Raw genomic sequence first — 24,015 nt, forward strand, 5'->3', positions numbered from 1 at the left:
ATTTACAATGCACCCACAATGCTTCCTTGGAACTGCACACAACCTTCACATCTCCCTCGTCACACCCACCCAATAGACATCTAAATGCATTTTAATCAGCATCGCCTGGCTTTCCCATCGACTGTAATTCATGACTTTAGGAACCCATTGTCCAGAGCTACATTTTAAATTTAATCTACTGTCTCTTGTCATACTTGAAGATTAGTGGCTGAAGTCAGTTGCTGAAGTTATTTGCTCTATGTGCTAACCCCCCAAAACGCCCTAAGTACCTTACTTAGTCCGAGCTGGGTGCAACTGAAAAAGAAACTGTTTAACTGTAAGTTGACAGTTTAGAAATAAATTGTAGTTTGTGACTTTGTGAAAGTTTTTTTTAATTTAATTTCCCAGATACATGCCAAAAGAACAAAGTAAACGATGATTTATCGGTGGAAAAGCTGAATCAAAACAAGTACAAATTAAATAGAAATCTCAGTTGAAAGCATAAAGTCTGTATAAAATGTGAAGATAAAAGATAAGTTACACACCATTCAACGAGAGGACATGTCCTGAAATCAATAAATCACATCAATAATCCTACAGACAAAAATGTACACTGGAAAATGGGCACCACATAATAAACAATAAAATTCAAGACTTTTCACTTCTTTTGTACACAAATATTACAAAGAAAGCCAAATTCCAAGTAAACTTTATTTTTAAGACATTGATGGTTGCAACTGTGACACTTGGAACATTTTGCATCCAGAGTGAAATTTAAGTCGTCGTATAAATGCCCTTTAAAATCCCGTCTCTTTAGAGTCCAGTTTATGCAAGAAACCTCAAATGTGCATCGGCTAACGTGCTGTCACGTACATGTAGAGGGGGGCTGCATTGTCGCGGTGGGAACAGTCGAGGGAGCGCAAAGCGTTTTTTGGTTCAAAGAATAAACATTAATTGCCGTACGTGGATGTTCACTGGTGTTCTCATCTTTAATTCAGGGTGCACACACCACCACCAGGTGTTTCCACGTGCACACACAAACATTCACACATGTAGTGCATGCACTCCCACACCTCCAGACATGCAATGCATACAACACTCACATGTGCATGCAGACACGCACATGTAAAGCAATGCATGTACCTTCGTCCTCTCTCTCTCACACACACTGACAAGCATACACCCTCTCTCTCTCTCACTCACACACACACACATTCTCAAGGACACTGAAGCTAATTTACTGGTAAATCTATTTATTTATTTATTGAGATACAGCAGGGGACAGGCCATTTCAGCCCCTCAAACTGTGTCACCCAGCAATTCCCCAATTTCATCCTAACCTACTCACGGGACAATTTACAATGACCAATTAACCTACCAACCAGTACGTCTTTGGACTGTGGGAGGAAACTGAAGCACCCGGGGGAATTTAATCCCAGCCTAATCACTTGACAATTTGCAGAGACCAATTAACCTAGTTAACTGGTACGTATTTGGACTGCAGGAGTAAACTCACGCAGTCACAGGAGGGGAGGTACAAACTCCTTACAGGCAGTGGCAGGAATTGAACCCGTGTCGCCTGTACTTTAAAGCGTTGTGCTAAAGGTGTCAATTACATATAAATTACAGAACGTTTGGGCTCCACCACAAAGCTTAATTATCCCCTCCCTCCTCGGCACACTGTTTGGGCCCTTCATTCTCGGTGTGACTGCTGAATCGGTTAAAGTGACTGTCTCTCTCTCTATCACCAGCTCCCCTACCCCCAACACATCAGCACCAAACCTCCCCTCCCATACTCCTCTCAACTGTTCACAATTTTGTCTTACACAGACAGGCTGCCGGTGAGTTTCAGCTTGCACTGCAAGCTTTGGGGGGGGGAGGGTTGCAATGTTCGATTGATCACTGCGATGTCCAGGTCTTCCATTCAAATGTACAGCTCCCCTAAGTCTTAGTGTCCTGCTGCTGTGTATTCCTTATGGGAGTCCCCCAGTCCCCTAATATGGAATATGCCAAAGAGGAAGTGGTCACTCACCTACCTGCCTGGAAAATCGGATCGAGTGTTGGTAGACTGATGTGTCCCAAATTCCTGTGTTACCTTCAAAGGACACTGAAGGATTGAAATGTCTAATACCAGAGGACATACATTGAGGGTGAGAGGGGTGAAGTTTTTTTACTCAGAATGGTAGGTGCTTAGAACGTGCTGCCTGGTCTGGTGGTAGAGGCAGATACATTAGAGGCTTTTCAGAGATGTTTGGATAGACACATGGATGTGAGGAAGATGGAGGGATATGGACATGGTGTAGGGAGGAGTTTGGGTGGTTTTGATTTGCATATCACCTGGTTCGGCACAACATTGTGGGTCAAAGGGCCAGTTCCTGTGCTGTTCCGTTCTATGTTTTCATAATTCTCTATGACTCTGAGCACACGTGCCACTGATGTTTACACACACACACACACACACACGCACACACGCACACACACACACACGCACACACGCACACACACACACACACACACACACACACACACACACACACACAGATTCTTACTGCGGTATTGCAAGGCCAAGTGAATGGAAGCCAACTGTTAAATTAGCCTCGATAGGATGGTGGAGGTGACCGACACGCCGAACGTCCCAACTCTCCTTTGTCTTACAGTCTCAAACCAGTGCCACAAGCACTCTAGACCCAATAGTCCTTGCCTGCTGGTGGCTAACCACAACGTTGCCATTGCCAGGGCTGTCTCCCTCCATTTCCACCGTGGAAAGAACGGCTGGGTCATGGCACGCCACTTGGAAAGGTCTGGCTCATCTTCCATGGTCACTGGGTCCCTCGCCAAGACAGCTGCCACAAAGGCCATAGGAGATCAAGGGGTCAGCTCATCACCATCTTCTCAAGGGCAATGTCATGCCCCAACTGAGCAAATTATTGCAAGAGCCCAGATGAAGAGGAAATCATGTCCAACAACATTCCCAAGAAGAACTGAACCAAATGCTTCGCTCAACCAGTTCATGATGTCTACTTCATCCTTGAACATCACTCCCCTAATGCAGCGTCTGCAGTGGTAACCCCACCATTCCAGATCAAGGTCATCGATCCACAATATTCAGTAGTCACCGATAAACCTTCACAATTTCAAATGCAATTTGTACGATTTCAAATTTTAAAAAATCTAAAACAATTTATACAAATATAGTGTACACAAAGAGCATTTACATTTACCAGTTTAAATTTCCTGAGACATCCTAAATGCAAATTTTCTAGAAAATAATTTAGGCTGCGCGAGAAAGTGCTTTTAATTACTTCCTATATTTTCATTAGATCAGGATACCCTTGTTGTCTCAGTCCAAAATATTAAATTTTTTATATTGGAAACAAAACCCTTTGATCAACATTTTCAAATAAAATTAAATAGCTTACTGAAATACATCGACAGTGTGGAAAACTGTACAGGTGACAAGGTCTTAGCATTACGACTGGATTGTACGTGATAGGCCAACAGTGGACTTAAATGAGCCACCTACATCAGAGATTAACTGGCTGACTGCATCCCTGATCCAATCTCTCTCCGTCCCAAAACCCTGATCCAATCCCTCTCCATCCCCAATCCCTGACGCAATCTCTCCATCCCATTTCTGATCCGATCTTTCTCCGTCCCCGTCCCTCGATCGATTTCTCTCTGAACCTCATCCCTGAACTAATCTCTCTCTGTCCATCCAACCTCTGAACAAGGAGAAGGCTGGAGAGATGAAGGGCGCTTTGATCTTTTATTGTGGCCGCTGCTGGGTGACAAGATCTCCAACCAGAGAAAGCAACACTCATTCATAACACAAAGCGTTTGCAAGAGTCTTTCCCGCAAGGGGTTGGAGGGGGGAGGATTTGGGAGGAGGGTAGACAGGGTCATGGAGCAGAGATGGAGAGGAAACCCTGGCCAACTTCACATCCTGTCACCCAGCACCACTGTCAAACCTGGACTATTCCAATCCACGCAGATTCAGATTTAGTCCAGTCAGTGTTCTTTCCTCAAGTTCATTATTTTCGAATCAAAACCACGTGAACTTTGCAAGATGATATTGAATATCAGAGGCTGTCAATTGGAACTGGCCTGTGTTCTCAGGTTGGGAAAGGGGCCAAATGAGAATTAAAAACTGGGAAACACTGACTCTCTGGCCAGAGGGTTAAAAAAGTTTTTATAAAGATTAAAGATTAGCTTTATTTGTCACGTGTACATCAAACCATACAGTGAAACATGCCATTTGCATCAACGGCTACCACAGCTCAAAGACGTGCTGGCGTGCGAGTGTTGCCACGTTTCCAGCACCAACATGGCATGCCCACAATTTAGTAATCCTAATCTATGTCTTTGGAATGCGGGAGGAAACCGGAGCATCTTGAGGAAACTCACGTACAATCACGGGGGTGGGTGGTGGAGAATGTACAAACCCCTCATAGGCAGCTGCGGGAGTCGAACCCCGGTCGCTGGCCCTATAAAACATTACTCCAAATGCTATGCTACCTGATGAGGTCCGGGGAGGTAGGCGAGGGGGAATGCTTTCATAAACTGAATTTAAGACTAGCTAAAAAGGGCGACAGAACAGTCATTCGTGCAAGTGAGGAAGTTATTTTCCATTGAGCTTGCATCACCTTGGCTGCCGTTGGGGGGCAGCAGAGAGCTGGAAGGAGAGAGACTAACAGGCTCTTGTGGAAACCGGAGAGGAGGGTTGGACAACATGGGCGATACTGAAACACTTGCACTGGCTGACATTAGTACTGGGGCAAGGTTTTGCAGGACTGAGCAGTGAAAGCCTGAAACCTGTAGGCAACACAATTGCAATCTAACACTGCTCTCCCGCAGTGCATGCCTGGAAAGGACCACCTCAGACTAGTGACAAACTGACGGTTGTGGAATCTCCCAGGCTGGGTAGTCACTCTGTAATACAATCACAGGGAAACTCTAACAGGTTTGGGTTCGTTGTGGACAGCGCGGCTGGTGTCACTTCTTATCCATCGTGCTGGAAAACAGTTCGGCAAATTTCCTCAGCTGTTCGGTGGCGGAGACGGACTCCTCCTGGAGACGCTGGTTGTTCTCCCTCAGGTTTGCAACTTCAGCCTGCAGCACAAACTTATCCTCCTTCTCCTGGAGAGAGGAAGAGAGAGAGAAGGTGAGATGAGAGAAGGAGAGAGTGAGAGTGAGAAAGAGAGAAACAGGGAGGGAGAGAGAGAGATAGACAGACAGACACAGGGGAGAGAGGGGGAGGGGGGAGGGGAGAGAGGGAGAGAGAGACAGACACAGGGGAGAGGGAGACAGCAAGGGAGGGGAGACAGGGAGGGAGAGAGAGAGAGAGAGAGAGAGAGACAGACAGACACAGGGGAGAGAGGGAGGGAGAGGGGGAGGGGGAAACAGTACCAAAGAGAAAAGAAAATGAATGGATACAGAAATGAAAGAGATGCAGGTGGAAAAGGTGGAAAGAGGCATGCAGTGTGCTCTGAAATACCGATAATCAAAGGAGGAGTTGAACATACAAAGTGATGGATTATGCCCAGCGCTGGTTTTCTGTGGGTTACCAGACTGCTGGGACGATGCAGAGCTTGTGACCTCTCTGTCCAGTGGGTGGTACAGAGGAGTGATCAGCCAGTCTGGCCTCCTGCACTTCAAGACTTCACCACTGTCTGTATGGCGTTTCCTCCGCATCTTGCGAATTACCAAAGGAATACTTCAGTCAGGATGAAGTCTTGGCAGATGACGAGAGCTTGGGGAAAAAAATTCCCACAGTCCACAAAAGGATATATCGGAAACACATCCTGGCTTTTAAATCTCACTCCAATGTTACAGCAGCCCCAGGGCAGGCAGTGACTCAGCTGAATGCCTGACACAATTCCCCAAGTATTCCCGCAGCATAATTATGAAGCAATGTGAAGTAGGTGGCCGTATTCTCCAAAGGAACAACCACATGTGGACACGCTTTCTAACGGATTTATTTAACCCCAGACTGAGGCCCTGCAGGCCAACCTGCGGGATCTTGGGGTCCACTTGCACAGATCCCTCAAAGTTGGTAAGGTTATCCAGATGGCGTATGGTGTGTTGGCCTTCATTTGTCAGGTGACTGAGAGCCACGAGGTAATGTTGCAGCTCTGTGAAACCCTGGTTAGACCACACGTGGAGTATTGTGTTCAGTTCTGCTCACCTCACTATAGGAAGGATGTGGAAGCTTTAGAGAGGGTGCAGAAGAGATTTACCAGGATTAGGGAGTATATCTTATTAGGTGGAGTAAGGCTTTCCACTTTGGAGAGAATGAGAGTAGAGGTGTACAATATGGTAAGGTAGTGTGAACAGCCAGAAACTTCTTCCCACGGCAGAAATGACAAGGAAGCATAATTTTAAAGTGACTGGAGGAAAGTATAGGGAGGCTGGAAAGTGCTCTGTAAATAAGTATTAGTATTAGTTGTATTAAATGTGCTCTAGCAAGCCAATCAAGAGATGGACTGGGATAAGAAAGCCAGGATACGTGCCTTCTGGGTTTGGCCTCGTGCGACCCTGTGGACGGCCCGGTTCCTTGCTGGTGTCACTGACTGCAGCGTCGCGGGCGATCAGTACACTGGAACAGTGAGACAGCAGGTGCGGCTGTCGGGGGCCACTGCACTCGGGTGATCAGCGGTGAGACAGAGTTTGTTGCTGATTCTCAAGTTGGGGGAAGTACGCAATGCTACAGACTGTAACATCGAAACAGTCTTATTAGAGCCTGAAGGATATCAAACTGTTGGGATGGACGGTAGTGTCTGATGGACTCTAGGTCGTGGTCTCCTTGGGGGCTTTGCTATTGCTTGCATGACTGGTGGTGGGATGGGGCTGATGCTTTCGCTGTAGCAAGAGGGGTGGGGCTGGGGCTTTGCTGTTGCTTGTGTGTGGGAGGGGGAGGTGGGGCTTTGTGGTTCTAACGTTTTTCTGTTATTGATCCTTTGGGATTTTCTTCTGTTTCATGGACGTCTGTGAAAGGTATGAATTTCAGGTTGTATACCGTATACGTTCCCTGATATTAAATTGAACATTGGACATGTCCTTTTGTGGGATGTGGGAATTCTCCCCCCCACCTCCCCCCCAGCACCAACTGAGAGATGGATTCCCAGATGCCCATGAGCAAGTATGGTTGATCCCCGTCACTCCCCACAGGGATGGTAACAAATGTTCTGAGGTCTCTCACCTTCAGCAGATCGTCTTGCAACTGCTTCAGCTGCACCTCGAGCTGGTAGACCTTCCCGGAAAGCACTAACGCTGGTTCACTGCTGCAACAGAGAACACCTTTATTACATTCACAATGGATTCATTCCGTTGCCGCACGTACATTGAAACAGTGTGAAATGCATCATTCGTGTTAACAACCAGCATACCCAGGGCAGCTCACAGTCCTCGAATGATAGAAAATCACCACACAGAAACAGGCCATTTGGCTACCTAGTCCATACCAAACCGTTTAACCTGCCTATTCCCACCAACCTGCATAACAAGTGCCGCCCACATATTCTGGCGCCAACGTAGCATGCCCACAATGTTCCGCAGAACAACATAAGACATCAAGGGCAAAACAGGCCATTTCCACCCCCCACCCCCAGCCGTGCAGACAGACAGGCATCCAACCCCAGTTCAGGTCACCGTCAGGCCTCCAGTCCTTGTTCCCGAATTCTCAAACTCAAACTACCAGGCCTCTAATTTCAGACTTTACCGCACCGCAGGGTGCCGATCACAGCTTTGACCTTCAGGCCTCACAATGGAATCCTGACCCCAGTGACCCTTCGGATTCACGTGGGCCTCAATCAGTCAGCAATACATCCTGGGTCTCAGAAACTTCAATCCCACTCTACAGATTACAGAACAAAATCCAGGCCCACTCGTCAGGTGGCTTGGTAGTCTAGCAGTTAGAGTAACGCTTCACAGCGCCAATGATTGGAAGATTAGGGATTCAATTCCCGCCCCTGACTGTGAGGAGTTTGTACGTTCTCCCCGTGACTGCGTGGTCCCATCTGGGTGCTCCCGTTTCCAAGGATGAACAGGTTTAGGTTAGTAAGTTGTGGGTATGCTATGCTGGCACCGGGAGCATTGGGACACTTGCAGGCTGCCCCCAGCAAATAACATCAATCTTTCTTTCTACCAGGGCTGGTGGTAATGGCAGATGACAGAGGCCCACAGGGGGTAATGTGCATGGAATAGGGGGATATGGATCATGTGCAGGAAGAAAGGGTTAGGTGTCAGCAGCTCAATTATTTTGGTGTTCCATCGGGGTCTGAAAGGACCGTTCTGTGTACTGAGGGAGTACTGACCTTTTGAGATACCGTCTTTCAGATGACAAATTAAACATTTTAATTCTAATTCCCATTCCTATTCCGATGTGTCGGTCCATGGCCACTTCCTTGTGCCAAGATGAGGCCACCCTCAGGGTGGAGGAGCAGCACCCTATCTTCTAACCTGATGGCTTTAATATTGATTTCTCCTTCCGGTGAACAAATTTCCTCCTGTACCTTCTCTATTTCCCACTCCAACACTTCACCTCTTCTCACCTGGCTATTACTCCCCCCCCGGATCCTCACCTCCTTTCCTTTCTCCTATTCTCCACTCTCCGCTCCGATTAGATTACTTCTTCTTCAGCTCTTGGCCTTTCCCATCTGCCTGGCTTCACCCATCACCTTCCAGTTAGGCCCTTTGCCCTCCCCCCACCCCATCTTTTTTATTCAGGCATCTTCCCCCTTCCTTTGCACTCCTGAAGAAGGGTCTCGGCTGCTTATTCACCCCCTTCGATGCTGCCTGACTTGCTGAGTTCTTCAAGTATTTTGTGAGTGTTACATAGGTGTTTACTTTTTTTCCTGGGTAAGATTCCATCACCAAAGACTGCCAAGCGAGTGATTCTCAGAGCTTCTAACTAACCATCACTGAAACAAATGAAGGGTCTCGGCTTGAAACGTCAGTTCTTTATTCCTCTCCTTTGTGTTCTTCCACCGTTTAGTGTGTGTTAATCCAGTAAAAGAGGACTTCTTGTTTCAGTGAACCTTTTTCTCAATCTCCCCCTCTGCTATTTGTTCCCTCCCGGGATATTACATGGCTGCAGAGGAGAAGGTGACAAGAAAGGCTTGCCATTACCAATCAACCCATCCAGTCCGTGCCAGCCTGTTACTCTGCCTTGTCCCGTCACCCCACACCTGGACCACACCCTCCGTACCCCATCCAAACTTCTCTTAGATGTTGCAGTGGAACCTGCATCCACCACTTCTGTTGGAAATTCGTTTCACACTCTGAGTGAAGAAGTTCCCCCTCAGGTTCCCGTTAAATATTTCACCTTTCACTCTTCACCCATGACCTCTAGTTCTCAGTGCAGGAGATGACAAGAAAGATCCTTCTATACCTTCTAGTTCTAGAAGGTGATGAGAAAGATCTTGGCCATTAGAATAAGAGCAATTGGCCATATTCTGGCCTAGAATTCTGCACGAGAACTCCCAAGTCCTTTTGCAGGATTAAGTCTGTTATCGGCGGCAAAGAAAATTTTGTAACCCCCCGCCCCCCATGAATATTGACGCTGCAGAGGTAATACTGACTGACTCCCCACCTCCACAGCTGTGGGTATCACCAGCTTTTCAAGATTGTTTGCTGTCATTCTTTAGCACATGAGTGTAAAAGAGAGATCATTACTTTGGATCCAATGCAGTGTAAAAAAAAACACAATATGCAAAAAAACAATAATAATATAGTACAAAAAAAGCACAATAAATACAAAAGCAATCCTATAACTGTTTAAGTGCAGTGTATGTTGACAAATTTCTCTAGATATGTAGTGGAAAGTGTATTGACTGGCTGCATCACGGCCTGCTATGGGAACTCCAGTGCCTTTGAATGGAAAGTCCTCCTGCATTTGGCCCAGTACATCACAGGTAAAGCTCTCCCTAGCATTGAGCACATCTACATGAAACATTGTCGTAGGAAAACAGCATCCATCATCAGAGATCCTTGCCACCCTCTTTTCTCACTGCTGCCATCAGGTATAAGGTACGAGAGCCTCAGGACTCACACCACCAGGTTCAGGAAGAGTTACTACCTCTCAACCATCAGGCTCTCGAACAGAAGGGGATAATTACACTCACTTGCCCATCCATTGAGATGTTCCCACAACCAACGATCTCACTTTAAGGACTCTTTATCTCATTTTCTCATTATTTAATACTATCTATTTATTTATTTGCACAGTTTGCTGTCTTCTGCACTCTGGGTGATCTTTCATTGATCCTGTTTACAGTCACTATTCTATAGATTTGCTGAGTATGCCCGCAGAAAAAGAATCTCAGGGTTGTACATGGTGACATATAAGTACTCTGATAATAAAATTTACTTTGAACTTTGAATATACGTAAGATTGGCTTATATACAGAGATTGATTGTATTTTTAAAAATTTTAATTTAGAAACACAGCACAGTAGCAGGCCCTTTCAGACTAATGAGCTTGCGCCGGCCATGTGACCAATTAACCCCCTAACCTGTACGCCTTTTTGCAATGTGGGAGGAAACTGGAGTTCCCCGAGGAAATCCACGTGGAAACGGGGAGAATGTACAAAAAGTCAGGGTGTCGGGACTGGAAGCGAGGGACAGGGAGCTCAGCTTGCTGCTCGGCTCTGCGCTGAACTATGGACTGTCTGTGGACTTCAGTTCAGAACGTTATTTGCTTGTGTGATGTTTTTTCACTCTCTGCACATTGGGTGTTTGATGGTCTTTTTTAATGGGTTGTTTTGGGTGCTGAGGGGCTGTGTAGAGGAGTAGCTGATATGGATGTAGAATTCCACACCGGTAGTGACCTTCCTTCGCTCAGAGTTTGGGTCTCACCTCAGCTTTACAGTGTTGAACCTTCCCCCCAACCTGTCAGGCTGATCAACACCTCCACCCAATAGCCCCTATCACCACTACAACCACATCAGCCACTCTGTGTACTCTATGTACTTAGAATCAATATTATGGTGATGTTGTATAAAATGTTGGTGAAGCCTAATTTGGAGTACTGTGTGCAGTTTTGGTCACCTACCTACAGGAAAGACGTAAATAATTTGAAAGAGTACAGAGAAAATTTTCTAGGGTGTTGCTGGGACTGGAGGACCTGAGTTATAAGGAAAGACTGAATAGGTTAGGACTTTATTCCTTGGAACTTAGAAGATTGAGAGGAGATTTGATAGAGGTATACAAAATTATGAGATATATAGATAAAGTAATTGCAGGCAGGCTTTTTCCACTGAGGTTGGGTGGGACTACAACCAGAGGTCATGGGCTAAGGGTGAAGGGTGAAAGGTGAACAGTTTAAAGAGAATAAGAGGGGAGCACTCAGAGAGTGGTGAGAGCATGGAATGAGACGCCAGGGCAAGTGGTGCACGCGAGCTCAATTTCAATGTTTAAGAGAAGTTTAGATAGGTACATGGGTAGGAGGGGTAGGAAGGGCTATTATCCGGCTGTAGGTCAATGTGAGTAGGCAGTTTAAATGGTTCAGCAAGGACTAGATAGGTTGAAGGGCCTGTTTCTGTGCTGTATTTTTCTATGACTCTAATCAATCTGTGTATATAAGCTAATTTTACATATATACATCCACAGTTAATCGTGAGGCCCTCTAAGGTTGGAGTTGACTATGGATGTTGTGTCCCAGCTGTCTAGATACGCAAGCCAGGGCAGTACAACATGGAGAGCAAGCTTCCCCTCCACGCAGCTGATGAACCCAAAGGAACGGCAGAGACCGATGCAGTTTGGCAGCAGTGGCATCGCAGGAGTTGCCAGTCAGTGTTGAAGTCAGTAAAGGACTACCCTTTATACTCTAGCTCCGGATGCTGGAGAATTACAAAAGGAAATTACTCACCTGAGAATGTGAGGGGCTCTGGGAGAGTTCTGTTGCTCGAGGGCAAGGTGTGCGTGCGCAGGATTGTAGGCTGGTCCAAGGTCTGATCCAACAGAGGCATCATTTAATGAGAAGAGAGAAACTGCTCTCTGAACTAGAAGGAAAACAGAATGGAATAATCACTGGAACGCCATGTTTTGGAGAAGTCTTCTGGGTTACTTGTTCACTGTCGTACCTCTGAACTGAAGGCCGGGGCACTGAAGGGGTGACACCTGTTAGAGCATTTTTTGCATTAGCACATATAGTAAATAACTTCAGCAACCGATCTTCAGATCTGAATATATACAGTAGATTAACTAACCTGCAGCTCTGAACGATGGGTCCCCAAGAGCCATGAATCACAGTTAATTGGAAGAGCAGGCAACGCTTATTTAAATTCTTTATTTGGGAGTCATTTGGGGGTGTCTGTAGTGTGGGTGTGAAGGTTGTATGCAGTTCAAAGAAAGCTGTAAATATGGAATTGTCCTTTGATCTTTAGCATATAAAATGCCGTGTAGTGTTGTGTCCAACAGACCTTCTTCCTCCAAAAGGGTCTCTAGATGAGGTGTGCTGTGTCTCGTTTTGTTGAATTGTGACGGGATCCTGAATTATTCCTTATGAACTGTGCTTTTAAAAAGGGAGAGAGAGCTGCACAGCACCAACACCTTGTTATTGAGAGAGAGAGAGGCGAAGACTGCTCACAGTTTGTTTGGAATTTCTGCAAGGACACTGCCGGCTTCTGAGTTGCTCCGGGGAGAGAAGGGAGGAGCTACTTGATGGACAGCTGGTGTTCAGCACAACAGTATTTAAACCAGCATAATTGCTTGTTTCACAGGACATGCAGACGCACAAGGGTGTGGTGAAGTTACCACTATCCTGTCCAGGTGCCCACAAGTGTGGGACTGAGGATCAATTCTGAGGGATCGATCTGTGATTATTAGTGCGTGAAAGAGTGACCCCGTGGAGTCTACCGGTGTGTCTAACCCTGGCCTGGGTTGGTAGACTACCACTTGAAGACGGTGCTTTTAAGTTGGTCAAGTTTGGCTAACTTGGAAGTTTCGGAGGACAACGGGAAGAATCGACGGCATCGGCTTACTCGAACAACCACAACACCTCTCTCTCTCCATCACTACTCAACTCAATACCACGAACTGAACTGAACTTTACCCATCACCGTAAGACTGTATCCATTTACCCCTTGGCTTGAAGGAGCTTGTTTTTTTATATTTCCACATACGCACATATATATAAATATATATATAAAATCATTGCTAACCTGTTTGATATATCTGAATTTATATTACTGTATTGTGTAGTTACTAATAAATAGTTAACAGCTTTAGTTAACAGCAATACCAGACTCCAAGGTGTTTTGCATTTCTGCTGGTTCTTTAACCCGTCACGGGGTACGTGACAGAATAAAGAGTCTGCTTCACATCTACCAATACTTTTCTCTGGTGACTTGGTTCATGTGACAACATTCGCCATTCCCACTGCCCAGACAGTCTGTCCTCGAGGAACAGAGCAAGTGACCACTTTGTAAAATCTCTGTTCAGTCCACAAGTTCGGCCATGAGTACCAGTCTCCTGTTACTGCCCCCACCTCACTCCCATCCTGACCGCTATCTGTGTGGACTCTCACTCCAGTCTAACAATTCCCAACAGAAATTCCAGAACCTGTGCCTCATCTCCCCTCCAGGCACGTCATAGCCCTTTGGGCTTAAAATTGAATTCAACAATTTCAGATAACCTGTTGTTCCAGTTTGTTCTGCTTGGGCAGTCCTGATGTCACCACCTCCAAGATTTACTCCGTTCTTTTTTCACTCCTTTACCCGGCTGGTTGGGTGTTCCTGACAATCTCTTCAGTTTCAGACTTCTAGTAACTCCAGTTTTCCTGCATCATTAATGTCTACTCTTTGTAACCAGGGATCACTGATATCACATTCAGATCTAATGCTACCAATCACCAGTGAATATCCTCCATCAGTATTCCCCTTCCAATCTACTTGGAAAGTCTCTCAATTTGCTTTCACAGAAAAGCAAGCAGTTTCTGATGGTTGAATTGGTATACATTACCAATTTTCGAAAGCAAGGTTCTTAGCTCATTCTTCCACCATGAACTCCTTTGGCAGTTCAGTGAACCCTATGACAGGGTGGATCCTTGGGATCTCTCCCAAAGGAGGTGTAAGGTGCTCCTTCTCTCTGTGAGCCTTCCGTAGAAAAATTTGCCAAGCATTCATGGTCATGGAAAGAACATGATCACCCACGTCATATGACACGGCACAGAATAAACGAATAATTGACCGAGCTAAGTTTCAGTTAGAGGTTAGGGAAAGTAAAGGTGTAAACATTTTTCCATCCAAGTTCACAGGCCCCTGGAATATATCGGGGGTCTGTGGGCCCCAGGTTCAGAAACCCTGCTCTTGAAGCACACATAAAAAGTGCTGGTGAACGCAGCAGGCCAGGCAGCATCTCTAGGAAGAGGTACAGTCGACGTTTCAGGCTGAGACCCTTCGTCAGGACTAACTGAAAGAAGAGGTTGAGAGAGATTTGAAAGTGGGAGAGGGAGGGGGAGATTTGAAATGATAGGAGAAGACAGGAGGGGGAGGGATGGAGCTAAGAGCTGGACAGGTGATTGGCAAAAGGGCCACGAGGCTGGAGAAGGGAGAGGATCATTGGACGGGAGGCCTAGGGAGAAAGAAAGGGGGAGGGGAGCTCAGAGGATGGGCAAGGAGTTATAGTGAGAGGGACAGAGGGAGAAAAAAAAGGAGAAATAAATAAATAAATAAATAAATAAATAACGGATGGGGTACGAGGGGGAGGTGGGGCATTAACGGAAGTTAGAGAAGTCAACATTCACGCCATCAGGTTGGAGGCTACCCAGACGGAATATAAGGTGTTGTTCCTCCAACCTGAGTTTGGCTTCATCTTTACAGTAGAGGAGGCCGTTAATAGACATGTCAGAATGGGAATGGGACGTGGAATTAAAATGTGTGGCCACTGGGAGATCCTGCTTTCTCTGGCTCTTGAAGTTTAAGTGACTGAAGTGAATCTTTCCTGAACTAGAGGCAAGAATGCACTGGGCATTCAGCCTATTTCCAGCTGATCAGCCCCACTTCAGGTGACAGAGTATCACTAAGCCTTTAACATAATATTTATTCCAATCACTCCTTTACTGAGGAAAATCCAGGTGTTGTTCTGTAGTTTGCATTGAGCCCAGGAGTTTGTCGGGCTTGAATTTGATGGGACAGAGCTGCATTTCATGGTGGTTTGGGCGAGATTAGAGTTTTGGAATAAATACAGATAAGGCCTGACAATGAAACGAAAGAAAACTGAGTTTTTTTTTGCTGCAGCCCTTTTGTTCCACTGTCAAACTCTATATTCAGGCGTCGGATTACCGCTTCAATTAACGATTTCCCTCTTTGTTTGTCTAGATGCAACCGAAAACCAATCCTGTTGTACAATTGATACTGGTCAACGATCAGCCTGTATAAAAGAATGCAGAGCCCCACCTTAGTGCCCAGTCTGCTGTGTTTTACTCTGTGATGGGATAATCCAGACTTTGTTTCACACAGTCTCAAGTCTCAGGATATTCAGAGGAGCTGAAGTACAGGGCCAACCATACCCAAGTGTCTCAGACCAGTTTGAGGTGTGAGGTGCGGCTCTCCCAGAGGTTTCAGGCTATCCGCGTGTTCGACTGCTGCGCCTTCTCACAACAGGAATATTGTATCCACGTGTTTGGGCAGCACAGCAGTGTAACGGTTACCGCAACACTTTACAGTGCTCTCCATCAGGATTCAAAGCAAATCAAGTTTAGTTATCACCACCCCACGCTCTGCTTTTGCGACTCCCTTGTCCATTCATCCCTCCCCACCGATCTCCCTCCTCGCACTCGTCCTTGCAAGTGGAACAAATGCTGCACCTGCCCCTACACCTCCTCCCTCACTTCCTTTCAGAGCCCCAAACGCCCTTACAGGTGAGGCCACACTTCACCTGTGAGCCTACTGGGGTCATATACTGTATCTGGTGCTCCCAGTGTGGCCTCCTGTATATTAGTGAGACCCGACATAGATTGAGAGGCCACTTCGTCAAACACCTATGCTCCATCTGCCAGAACTAGTGGGATCTCCCAGTGGCCACTTATTTTAATTCCACTTCCCATTCCCATTCCAATTTGTCAATCCATGCCCTCCTCCACTGTCGTGATGAGGCCACACTCAGGTTGGAGGAACAACATGAACAACACTTAGGTAGCCTCCAACCTGATGGCATGAACATCAATTTCTCAAACTTCTGGTAATGTATCTTCCGCACACACCCCCTTCCCCATCCCCTTTTCCCTCTCTCACCTTATCTCCTTGCTTGCCCATCGCCTCCCTTTGGTGCTCCTCCCCCTTTTCTTTCCTCCAGGGCCTTCGGCCCTCTTCTATCAGCCCTGTATCTCTTTCGCTAAACAACTTCCCAGCTCTTCACTTTATCTGTTCCCCTCCTGGTTTCACCTATCACCTGCAGTTTCTCCCTCCCCTCCTCCACCTTTTAAATCTACTCCTCATCTTTTTTTCTCCAGTCCTGCCAAAGGGTCTCGGCCCAAAATGTCGACTGTACTTTTTTCCATCGATGCTGCCTGGTATGCTGAGTTCCTCCAGCATTTTGAGTGTGTAGCTTTAATTAAAATTCAACCTTATATGGAAACAACTGGATGAAACATTGTTCCTCTAGGGCCAAGGTACAAAACGTACACAGCACAGTCAAAATAATGAACAAAACAAAACCACACATCTATAGCCCAAGACATTGAGGACCATGTCCTGCAAATTGATGGTACAGTTCCCAGCAATCCAGCATGTCATTCCACTAATCGAACACTGGAGGGCAGCACCAACAGGAGTGGCCAGTTTCCAACAAGCGCAGAAGCCACCCTACATCACCTCTGGCATCTCCTCACTTGGACTGCAGCAGCAGGCAAGCCCGTGGCTTGAGGCCTACTCCTTGCTACAACCAAGACCACGCAGCTCCCACACTGCCTGTCTCCCCACTAAACAAGGTAAACAGGCCTGCGGCATCTTACATCAGCGGTTCCCAACCACTGGGCCGCAAAGCATGTGCTACCGGGCCGTGAGGAAATGATATGAGTCAGCTGCACCTTTCCTCATTCCCTGTCATGCACTGTTGAACTTGAACATAGGGTTGCCAACTGTCCCGTATTTGCCGGGACATCCTGTATATTGGGCTAAATTGGTTTGTCTCATACAGGATCGCCTTTGTCCCATATTTCCCCCGCTAAGGTACAGTGTTCCTATGAAACCTTTCGTGCTGAAATGGCGTAAAGCGAAGAAGCGATTACCATTAGGGTTAGGGTTAGGGAAAAATTTTTAAGCGTTTCCAGACCCAAAAAATAACCTACCAAATCATACCAATAACACATAAAACCTAAAATAACACTAACATATAGTAAAAGCAGGAATGATATGATAAATACACAGCCTATATAAAGTAGAAATAATGTATGTACAGTATAGTCGGAAAGATTAAGGCAAATCCGATTTGTGGAAAAAATCGGCAGGTACACGTCACGCATGCGCACACAGGTGCCCGTGCAAGGCTTCATGGTCATGGTAGAATTTCTCGGGGTAAACACTGTCCTGGTATTTGACTGCTACTTTTGTCCCTTATTTGAGAGTGAGAAAATTGGCAACCCTAACTGTAAAAGACATGTTGAGGTGAGTTTAACCCTACTTGAACACTCCCCCCACCCCCGGTCGGCCGGTCCACCAGAATATTGTCAATATTAATCTGGTCTGTGGTGCAAAAAAGGTTGGGGACCCCCGTCTTAGATTATCAATGTCCAACAGGGTCTTGTGATTGCAAGAGGAACGTCCAAGACATAACCGCCGCTGTCCGTAACAAGTTTGTATCTTCACCTCGTGATGGTGTGGGTTCCCTCCAGGTGCTCCAGTTTCCTCCCACATTCCAAAAATGTACAGTTGGGGTTAGTGAACTGTGGGCATGCCATATTGGCGCCGGACACTTGTGGGCTGTGTTGGCTACTGACAAATCAAACTAATTTTCAGCTTTATATTTGAAATACATTTACCCGGAATAAGTAGTTGCAGGGTTTATGAGCCTGCACTTCCACTTTGCCAGTTCTTTGATGGAAACTTGTCAATTGCCTTTATATCAGAGCAGGAACAACTAACTCCCAACCCTAAAACAAGTTGCCTTTAACAAATTAACAAAATCCTGAGTAATGAACACAAAATGCCCGAGGAACGCATCAGGTCAGGCAACATCTATGGAGAGGAGTAAATAGTTGATGTTTCAAGCTGAGACCCTTCATGAGGGATGAACTAAATCCTGACTAGGCAGTGTTGGAAACCACTGTGTTTTTTAATAATGCTTTTTAATAATAATGCAGCTAAACTAAAGGTTTATTACCTTTCTCATTTTTCATTAGCACATTACCCACGTGATGTAATTGTTTTAATTATGTAGCCTATTAACTAATTTATCTCTCTCTTTAAGGAACTTCTCTTACCTATAAAAGTGGTAGACCTTCCAGAAGTGCCATCTTTATTCTTTTCTCTCAGCATTAATTCCCCCCTTAGCATCATTTCTCAGACCTTTATTTAGTTTGCTTAGTATTTACATGTTTGTTTGCACACTAAAATAAACTGTAATCTTGGAATTAAGACTGCTTGTCATTCTTGACTCCTGGAAGAACCCCGAGGATCAGATATTAAACAGAGATCCAACAGTAGATACGTTAAGGGCATTTAAGAGACTCATAGATAGGCATATGATGACAGAAAAATATTGGGCTACGTGGGGGGAAGAGTTATATTGGTCTTAGAGTAGGTTAAAGGGATTAGCACAACATTGTGGGCCGAAGGGCCTGTACTGTGCTGTATTGTTCTATGTTAAGGACAAATTCATCAGGGGTGATCTGCATTGAAGCTTCGCAACCTTGTGACAGGGTCTATGGAACTCTAGTGTCCTCCACTGACATGTAGCTTTACTGAGAGTCTCTACTGTCTCCCAGACACAGCCAAACAGATTAATGGTCAAGAAATCAACAACATTTATGTTTTTGGTTGAAGAAAATGCTGGAAATAGTAAACAGATACTACTAGTTCCTGATAGATTTCTGTATTTTATAATATATTTAATTAGGAATTTGAGGAGCTATACTATATCACAAAGACTCTAACAAAGAGCAAAATTCTACAGACGTACCATTCTAAATGGCTGCATCACTGTCTGGTATGGAGGGTACTAGACTGCCCACCATCAGGAAAGACCATGCCTCAAAAGGGGCCCTCCATCATTAAGATGATGGCACTGACCGTGTGGATAGTCAGGGGCTTTTCCTCAGGGCTGAGATGGCTAGCACGAGAGGGCACAGGTTTAAGGTGCTGGGGAGTAGGTACAGAGGAGATGTCAGGGCCTGTATTGTGCTGTAGGTTTTCTATGTTTCCATTAAGGACCCCCATCACCCAGTATACACCGTGTTCTCATTGCTACCATCAAGGAGGTGATACAGGAGGCTGAAGACACACGCTCAACATTTCAGGAACAGCTTCTTCCTCTCCACTATCAGATTTGTGAATGGACAATGAGCCCATGAACACTACCTCACTAGTTTTGCTATTTTTGTTTCCTTTTACACTACTTATTTTTTAAACTATATTTCTTATAATTTATTCATATTGAATGCATTGCAATGTCCTGCTGCAGCAAAAGATCACATTTCACAACAAATATTATTGATAACAAACTTGATTCAGATTCTGATAGATTTTTGTTTTAAATTGGGAAATTCTTCACGGAACGAGTCTTACCCTCATATGCTTTGGCAACACTGACCAGGCTGGACCATTCCAGCTCTGTCTCCGGGTCTGGCAGTGGCATCAGTCCCGGATCGTTACGACGCACAGGTAATCGGTCTCGCACATCACTCAGTGACAGCTCAGAGGCAGATATGTTACCTGGGCAGAAGAGACAGTGCAGGATTAGCCACCAGAAATAAAAATGGGGATCTTGTGATGAACTACCACAACTATCCCTTATAAAGGATGTGCTGACATTGGAGGGTTCAGAGGAGGTTCACGAGAATGGTTTAGCTCCTGCCACATTCCCAAAGATCATGCGTGAGTTATAAATCCCGTTTCTTAGGGCAGAATGGCAGCATCGCGGATAATGTAGGGACCAGTGTACAATTCCCGGTGCTCTCTGTAACGAGTTTCTACGTTCTCCCCAGCATGGGTTTTCCCCAGAATGTGCTGTTCCCTCCCACATTCCACAGACATGTGGGTCGATAGGTTAATTGGTGAAAGCATGTAATGGACTCATTGGACCGGAAGGAGCTGTTACGGTGATGTATCTCGAATAATAGTAATGACAAACTACCTTTATAGCAACTTCTATCTGAATTGTGTAATCAACACCACAAAATGCTCAGAGCTGTCTCACAAGTAATATCTGAGTAAAATCTGACAGTGAAGTACTCAAGGCTATGGTAGGCCGGATGGCCTGAATATAGGCAAAGTGAGAAAGTTGGAGAGTTTAGTTAAGGAACTGGATTTCAAAATATAAAAGCCCATGTAGATGAGACTCCTCTGCCAATGGCAGTGATGGGAATCAGGGGTAAGCAGGAGCCAGAATCAAGTTGTTTGTTTCTATGATATGGGTGATCATGGTCTTTCCATGACCATGATTGTTCTTGGCAAATTTTTCTACAGAAATGATTTGCTATTGCCGCCTTCTGGGCAGAGTCTTTACAAGACAGGTGACACCCAACCCATTATCAATACTGTTCAGAGATTGTCTGCCTGGTGTCAGTGGTCACATAACCAGGACTTGTGATATGCACCAGCTGCTCATACGACCATCCACCACCTGCTCCCATGGCTTCACTTGACCCTGATTTGTTGGGGGGTGGGGTGTATATCTTGCCCAAGGGTGACCAGCAGTCTAGTGGTTGGAAACCTTACATCTCCTTTGGTAGAGACGTTTCTGCACCTTGCAAACCTCTTTACATAATACACGAGTAAAATAAACAAAAAAAGACATGAATTAAAATTCCAAATTTATGAGGGCAAAGATCAAGCAATCAAGGAGTAGAAGCATCATCTTAATTCAGGTGAAACTCTTACTTTTCTTTTCGTAGGTGGATGGGGGAGGCTGATTCAGCCTGCGAACGGGTAGTGTTTGGGATGGGTAGGTGCTGGTGAAGATGACGTCATTCGGCAGTGCCTGGTCGATGGCTGCGAGCTGGGAATTGGGGAAGGTCGGCTCCCTTCGGCCGCTGCAGATACTTTCATCAGACAGTGTCCTCTGTAGGCTCTTCCGTGAAGAATGCTAGAAAACAGCAAGGAAATTCCTTGTTTTTTAAATAAAAAAATACAAACAGGCGCACAGCAGGGTAAACAGTTCCTGTAAAATTTAGAAAAATGGAAGGCTACGAGGGAGGGGAGGGTTAGATAGAGTCGGTTAAAGGGTCTGCACAACATCGTGGGTTGAAGGGCCTGTACTGTTCTTTGTAATTCACCAAATTCACTTCAACCATCAAAGTTCAAATTATATTTATTATTATATTATGTATATGCTACCATATACAGTACTGTCCAAATGTCTCAGGCACATATTTATGGCTAGAGTGCCTAGGGTGCACAGTACTGTAGTAATTTTATGTATTGCACTGTACTGCTGCCACAAAGAAAAACAAATTTCATGACATTTGGTGGGTACGTGGCCAAGTGGTTAAGGCATTGGACTAGTGATCTGAAGGTCGTGAGTTCGAGCCCCAGCTGAGGAAACGTGTTGTGTCCTTGAGCAAGGCACTTGATCACACATTGCTCTGCAACAACACTGGTGCCAAGCTGTATGGGTCCTAATGCCCTTCCCTTGGACAACATTGGTGTTGTGGAGAGGGGAGACTTGCAGCATGGGCAACTGCTGGTCTTCCATATAACCTTGCCCAGGTCTGCAACCTGGAGAGTGAAGACTTTCAAGGCGCAGATCCATGGTCTCGCAAGACTAACGGATGCCTCTACTGTGAATGACGATAAACCTGATTCTGATATGGGTCTCTATTGTGGACTGAGTCAGATGAGGGGACATGGAGAGAGGAGTCATGGTTGGGAAAAGGGGAATGGAGGGGGTAGGGAGTGGGAAGCACCAGAAAGACATTCTGTAATGATCAATAAATCAATTATTTGTAATCAAATTACCTTGCCTGGTGTCTCGGTGATGGGTGTGTCTGCACCCTCACCACCCCCACCCACTTCCCCAGCATTCATTCTCTGCCACCTGTCCCACATCCCACCTGTCCCACACCCCTCCTGACCCACATCCCACCTGTCCCACACCCCTCCTGACCCACACCCCACCTGTCCCACACCCCACCTGTCCCACACCCCTCCTGACCCACATCCCACCTGTCCCACACCCCTCCTGACCCACACCCCACCTGTCCCACACCCCCTCCGGTCCCACACCCCTCCTGACCCACACCCCACCTGTCCCACACCCCACCTGTCCCACACCCCCTCCGGTCCCACACCCCTCCTGTCCCACACCCCTCCTGACCCACACCCCACCTGTCCCACACCCCTCCGGTCCCACACCCCTCCTGTCCCACACCCCTCCTGACCCACACCCCACCTGTCCCACACCCCACCTGTCCCACACCCCTCCTGTCCCACACCCCTCCTGACCCACACCCCACCTGTCCCACACCCCTCCTGACCCACACCCCACCTGTCCCACACCCCACCTGTCCCACACCCCCTCCGGTCCCACACCCCTCCTGTCCCACACCCCTCCTGACCCACACCCCACCTGTCCCACACCCCTCCTGTCCCACACCCCTCCGGTCCCACACCCCTCCTGTCCCACACCCCTCCTGACCCACACCCCACCTGTCCCACACCCCACCTGTCCCACACCCCTCCTGACCCACACCCCACCTGTCCCACACCCCTCCTGACCCACACCCCACCTGTCCCACACCCCTCCTGACCCACATCCCACCTGTCCCACACCCCTCCTGACCCACACCCCACCTGTCCCACACCCCCTCCGGTCCCACACCCCTCCTGACCCACACCCCACCTGTCCCACACCCCACCTGTCCCACACCCCCTCCGGTCCCACACCCCTCCGGTCCCACACCCCTCCTGTCCCACACCCCTCCTGACCCACACCCCACCTGTCCCACACCCCTCCTGTCCCACACCCCTCCTGACCCACACCCCACCTGTCCCACACCCCTCCTGACCCACACCCCACCTGTCCCACACCCCACCTGTCCCACACCCCTCCTGACCCACATCCCACCTGTCCCACACCCCTCCAGACCCACACCCCACCTGTCCCACACCCCCTCCGGTCCCACACCCCTCCTGACCCACACCCCACCTGTCCCACACCCCACCTGTCCCACACCCCCTCCGGTCCCACACCCCTCCTGTCCCACACCCCTCCTGACCCACACCCCACCTGTCCCACACCCCTCCTGTCCCACACCCCTCCGGTCCCACACCCCTCCTGTCCCACACCCCTCCTGACCCACACCCCACCTGTCCCACACCCCACCTGTCCCACACCCCTCCTGTCCCACACCCCTCCTGACCCACACCCCACCTGTCCCACACCCCTCCTGTCCCACACCCCACCTGTCCCACACCCCTCCTGACCCACATCCCACCTGTCCCACATCCCACCTGACCCACACCCCACCTGTCCCACACCCCACCTGTCCCACACCCCTCCTGTCCCACACCCCTCCTGACCCACACCCCACCTGTCCCACACCCCTCCTGACCCACACCCCACCTGTCCCACACCCCACCTGTCCCACACCCCTCCTGACCCACACCCCACCTGTCCTACACCCCACCTGTCCTACACCCCTCCTGTCCCACACCCCACCTGTCCCACACCCCTCCTGACCCACACCCCACCTGTCCCACACCCCACCTGTCCCACACCCCTCCTGACCCACACCCCACCTGTCCTACACCCCTCCTGACCCACACCCCACCTGTCCTACACCCCACCTGTCCCACACCCCTCCTGACCCACACCCCACCTGTCCCACACCCCACCTGTCCCACACCCCCTCCGGTCCCACACCCCTCCTGTCCCACACCC

At 47.5% G+C, this 24,015-nt stretch overlaps 1 protein-coding gene across 16 annotated transcripts in view; it reads right to left on the reverse strand.

Annotated features, from left to right (window-relative positions):
* Nucleotides 1-359: 359 nt before the first annotated feature.
* The window catches only part of sipa1l3 (signal-induced proliferation-associated 1 like 3), a 415,438-nt gene continuing 391,782 nt past the window's right edge, over nucleotides 360-24,015 (reverse strand). For 15 of the 16 annotated variants that reach the window (XM_063063512.1, XM_063063522.1, XM_063063516.1 and 12 more), the window contains 5 exons: nucleotides 21,015-21,219; nucleotides 19,701-19,847; nucleotides 11,846-11,978; nucleotides 7,178-7,259; nucleotides 360-5,115 (listed from right to left, as the gene is read on the reverse strand). In XM_063063512.1, coding sequence (XP_062919582.1) covers nucleotides 4,972-5,115; nucleotides 7,178-7,259; nucleotides 11,846-11,978; nucleotides 19,701-19,847; nucleotides 21,015-21,219 — 711 coding nt within the window. In that variant the 3' untranslated portion in view covers nucleotides 360-4,971. The remainder of the gene's footprint in view (nucleotides 5,116-7,177; nucleotides 7,260-11,845; nucleotides 11,979-19,700; nucleotides 19,848-21,014; nucleotides 21,220-24,015) is intronic. The other variant, XM_063063526.1, reaches the window with a different exon arrangement.

Source organism: Mobula hypostoma, chromosome 12 (genome assembly GCF_963921235.1).
Source record: "Mobula hypostoma chromosome 12, sMobHyp1.1, whole genome shotgun sequence".
In the NCBI taxonomy this organism is placed as follows: domain Eukaryota; kingdom Metazoa; phylum Chordata; class Chondrichthyes; order Myliobatiformes; family Myliobatidae; genus Mobula; species Mobula hypostoma.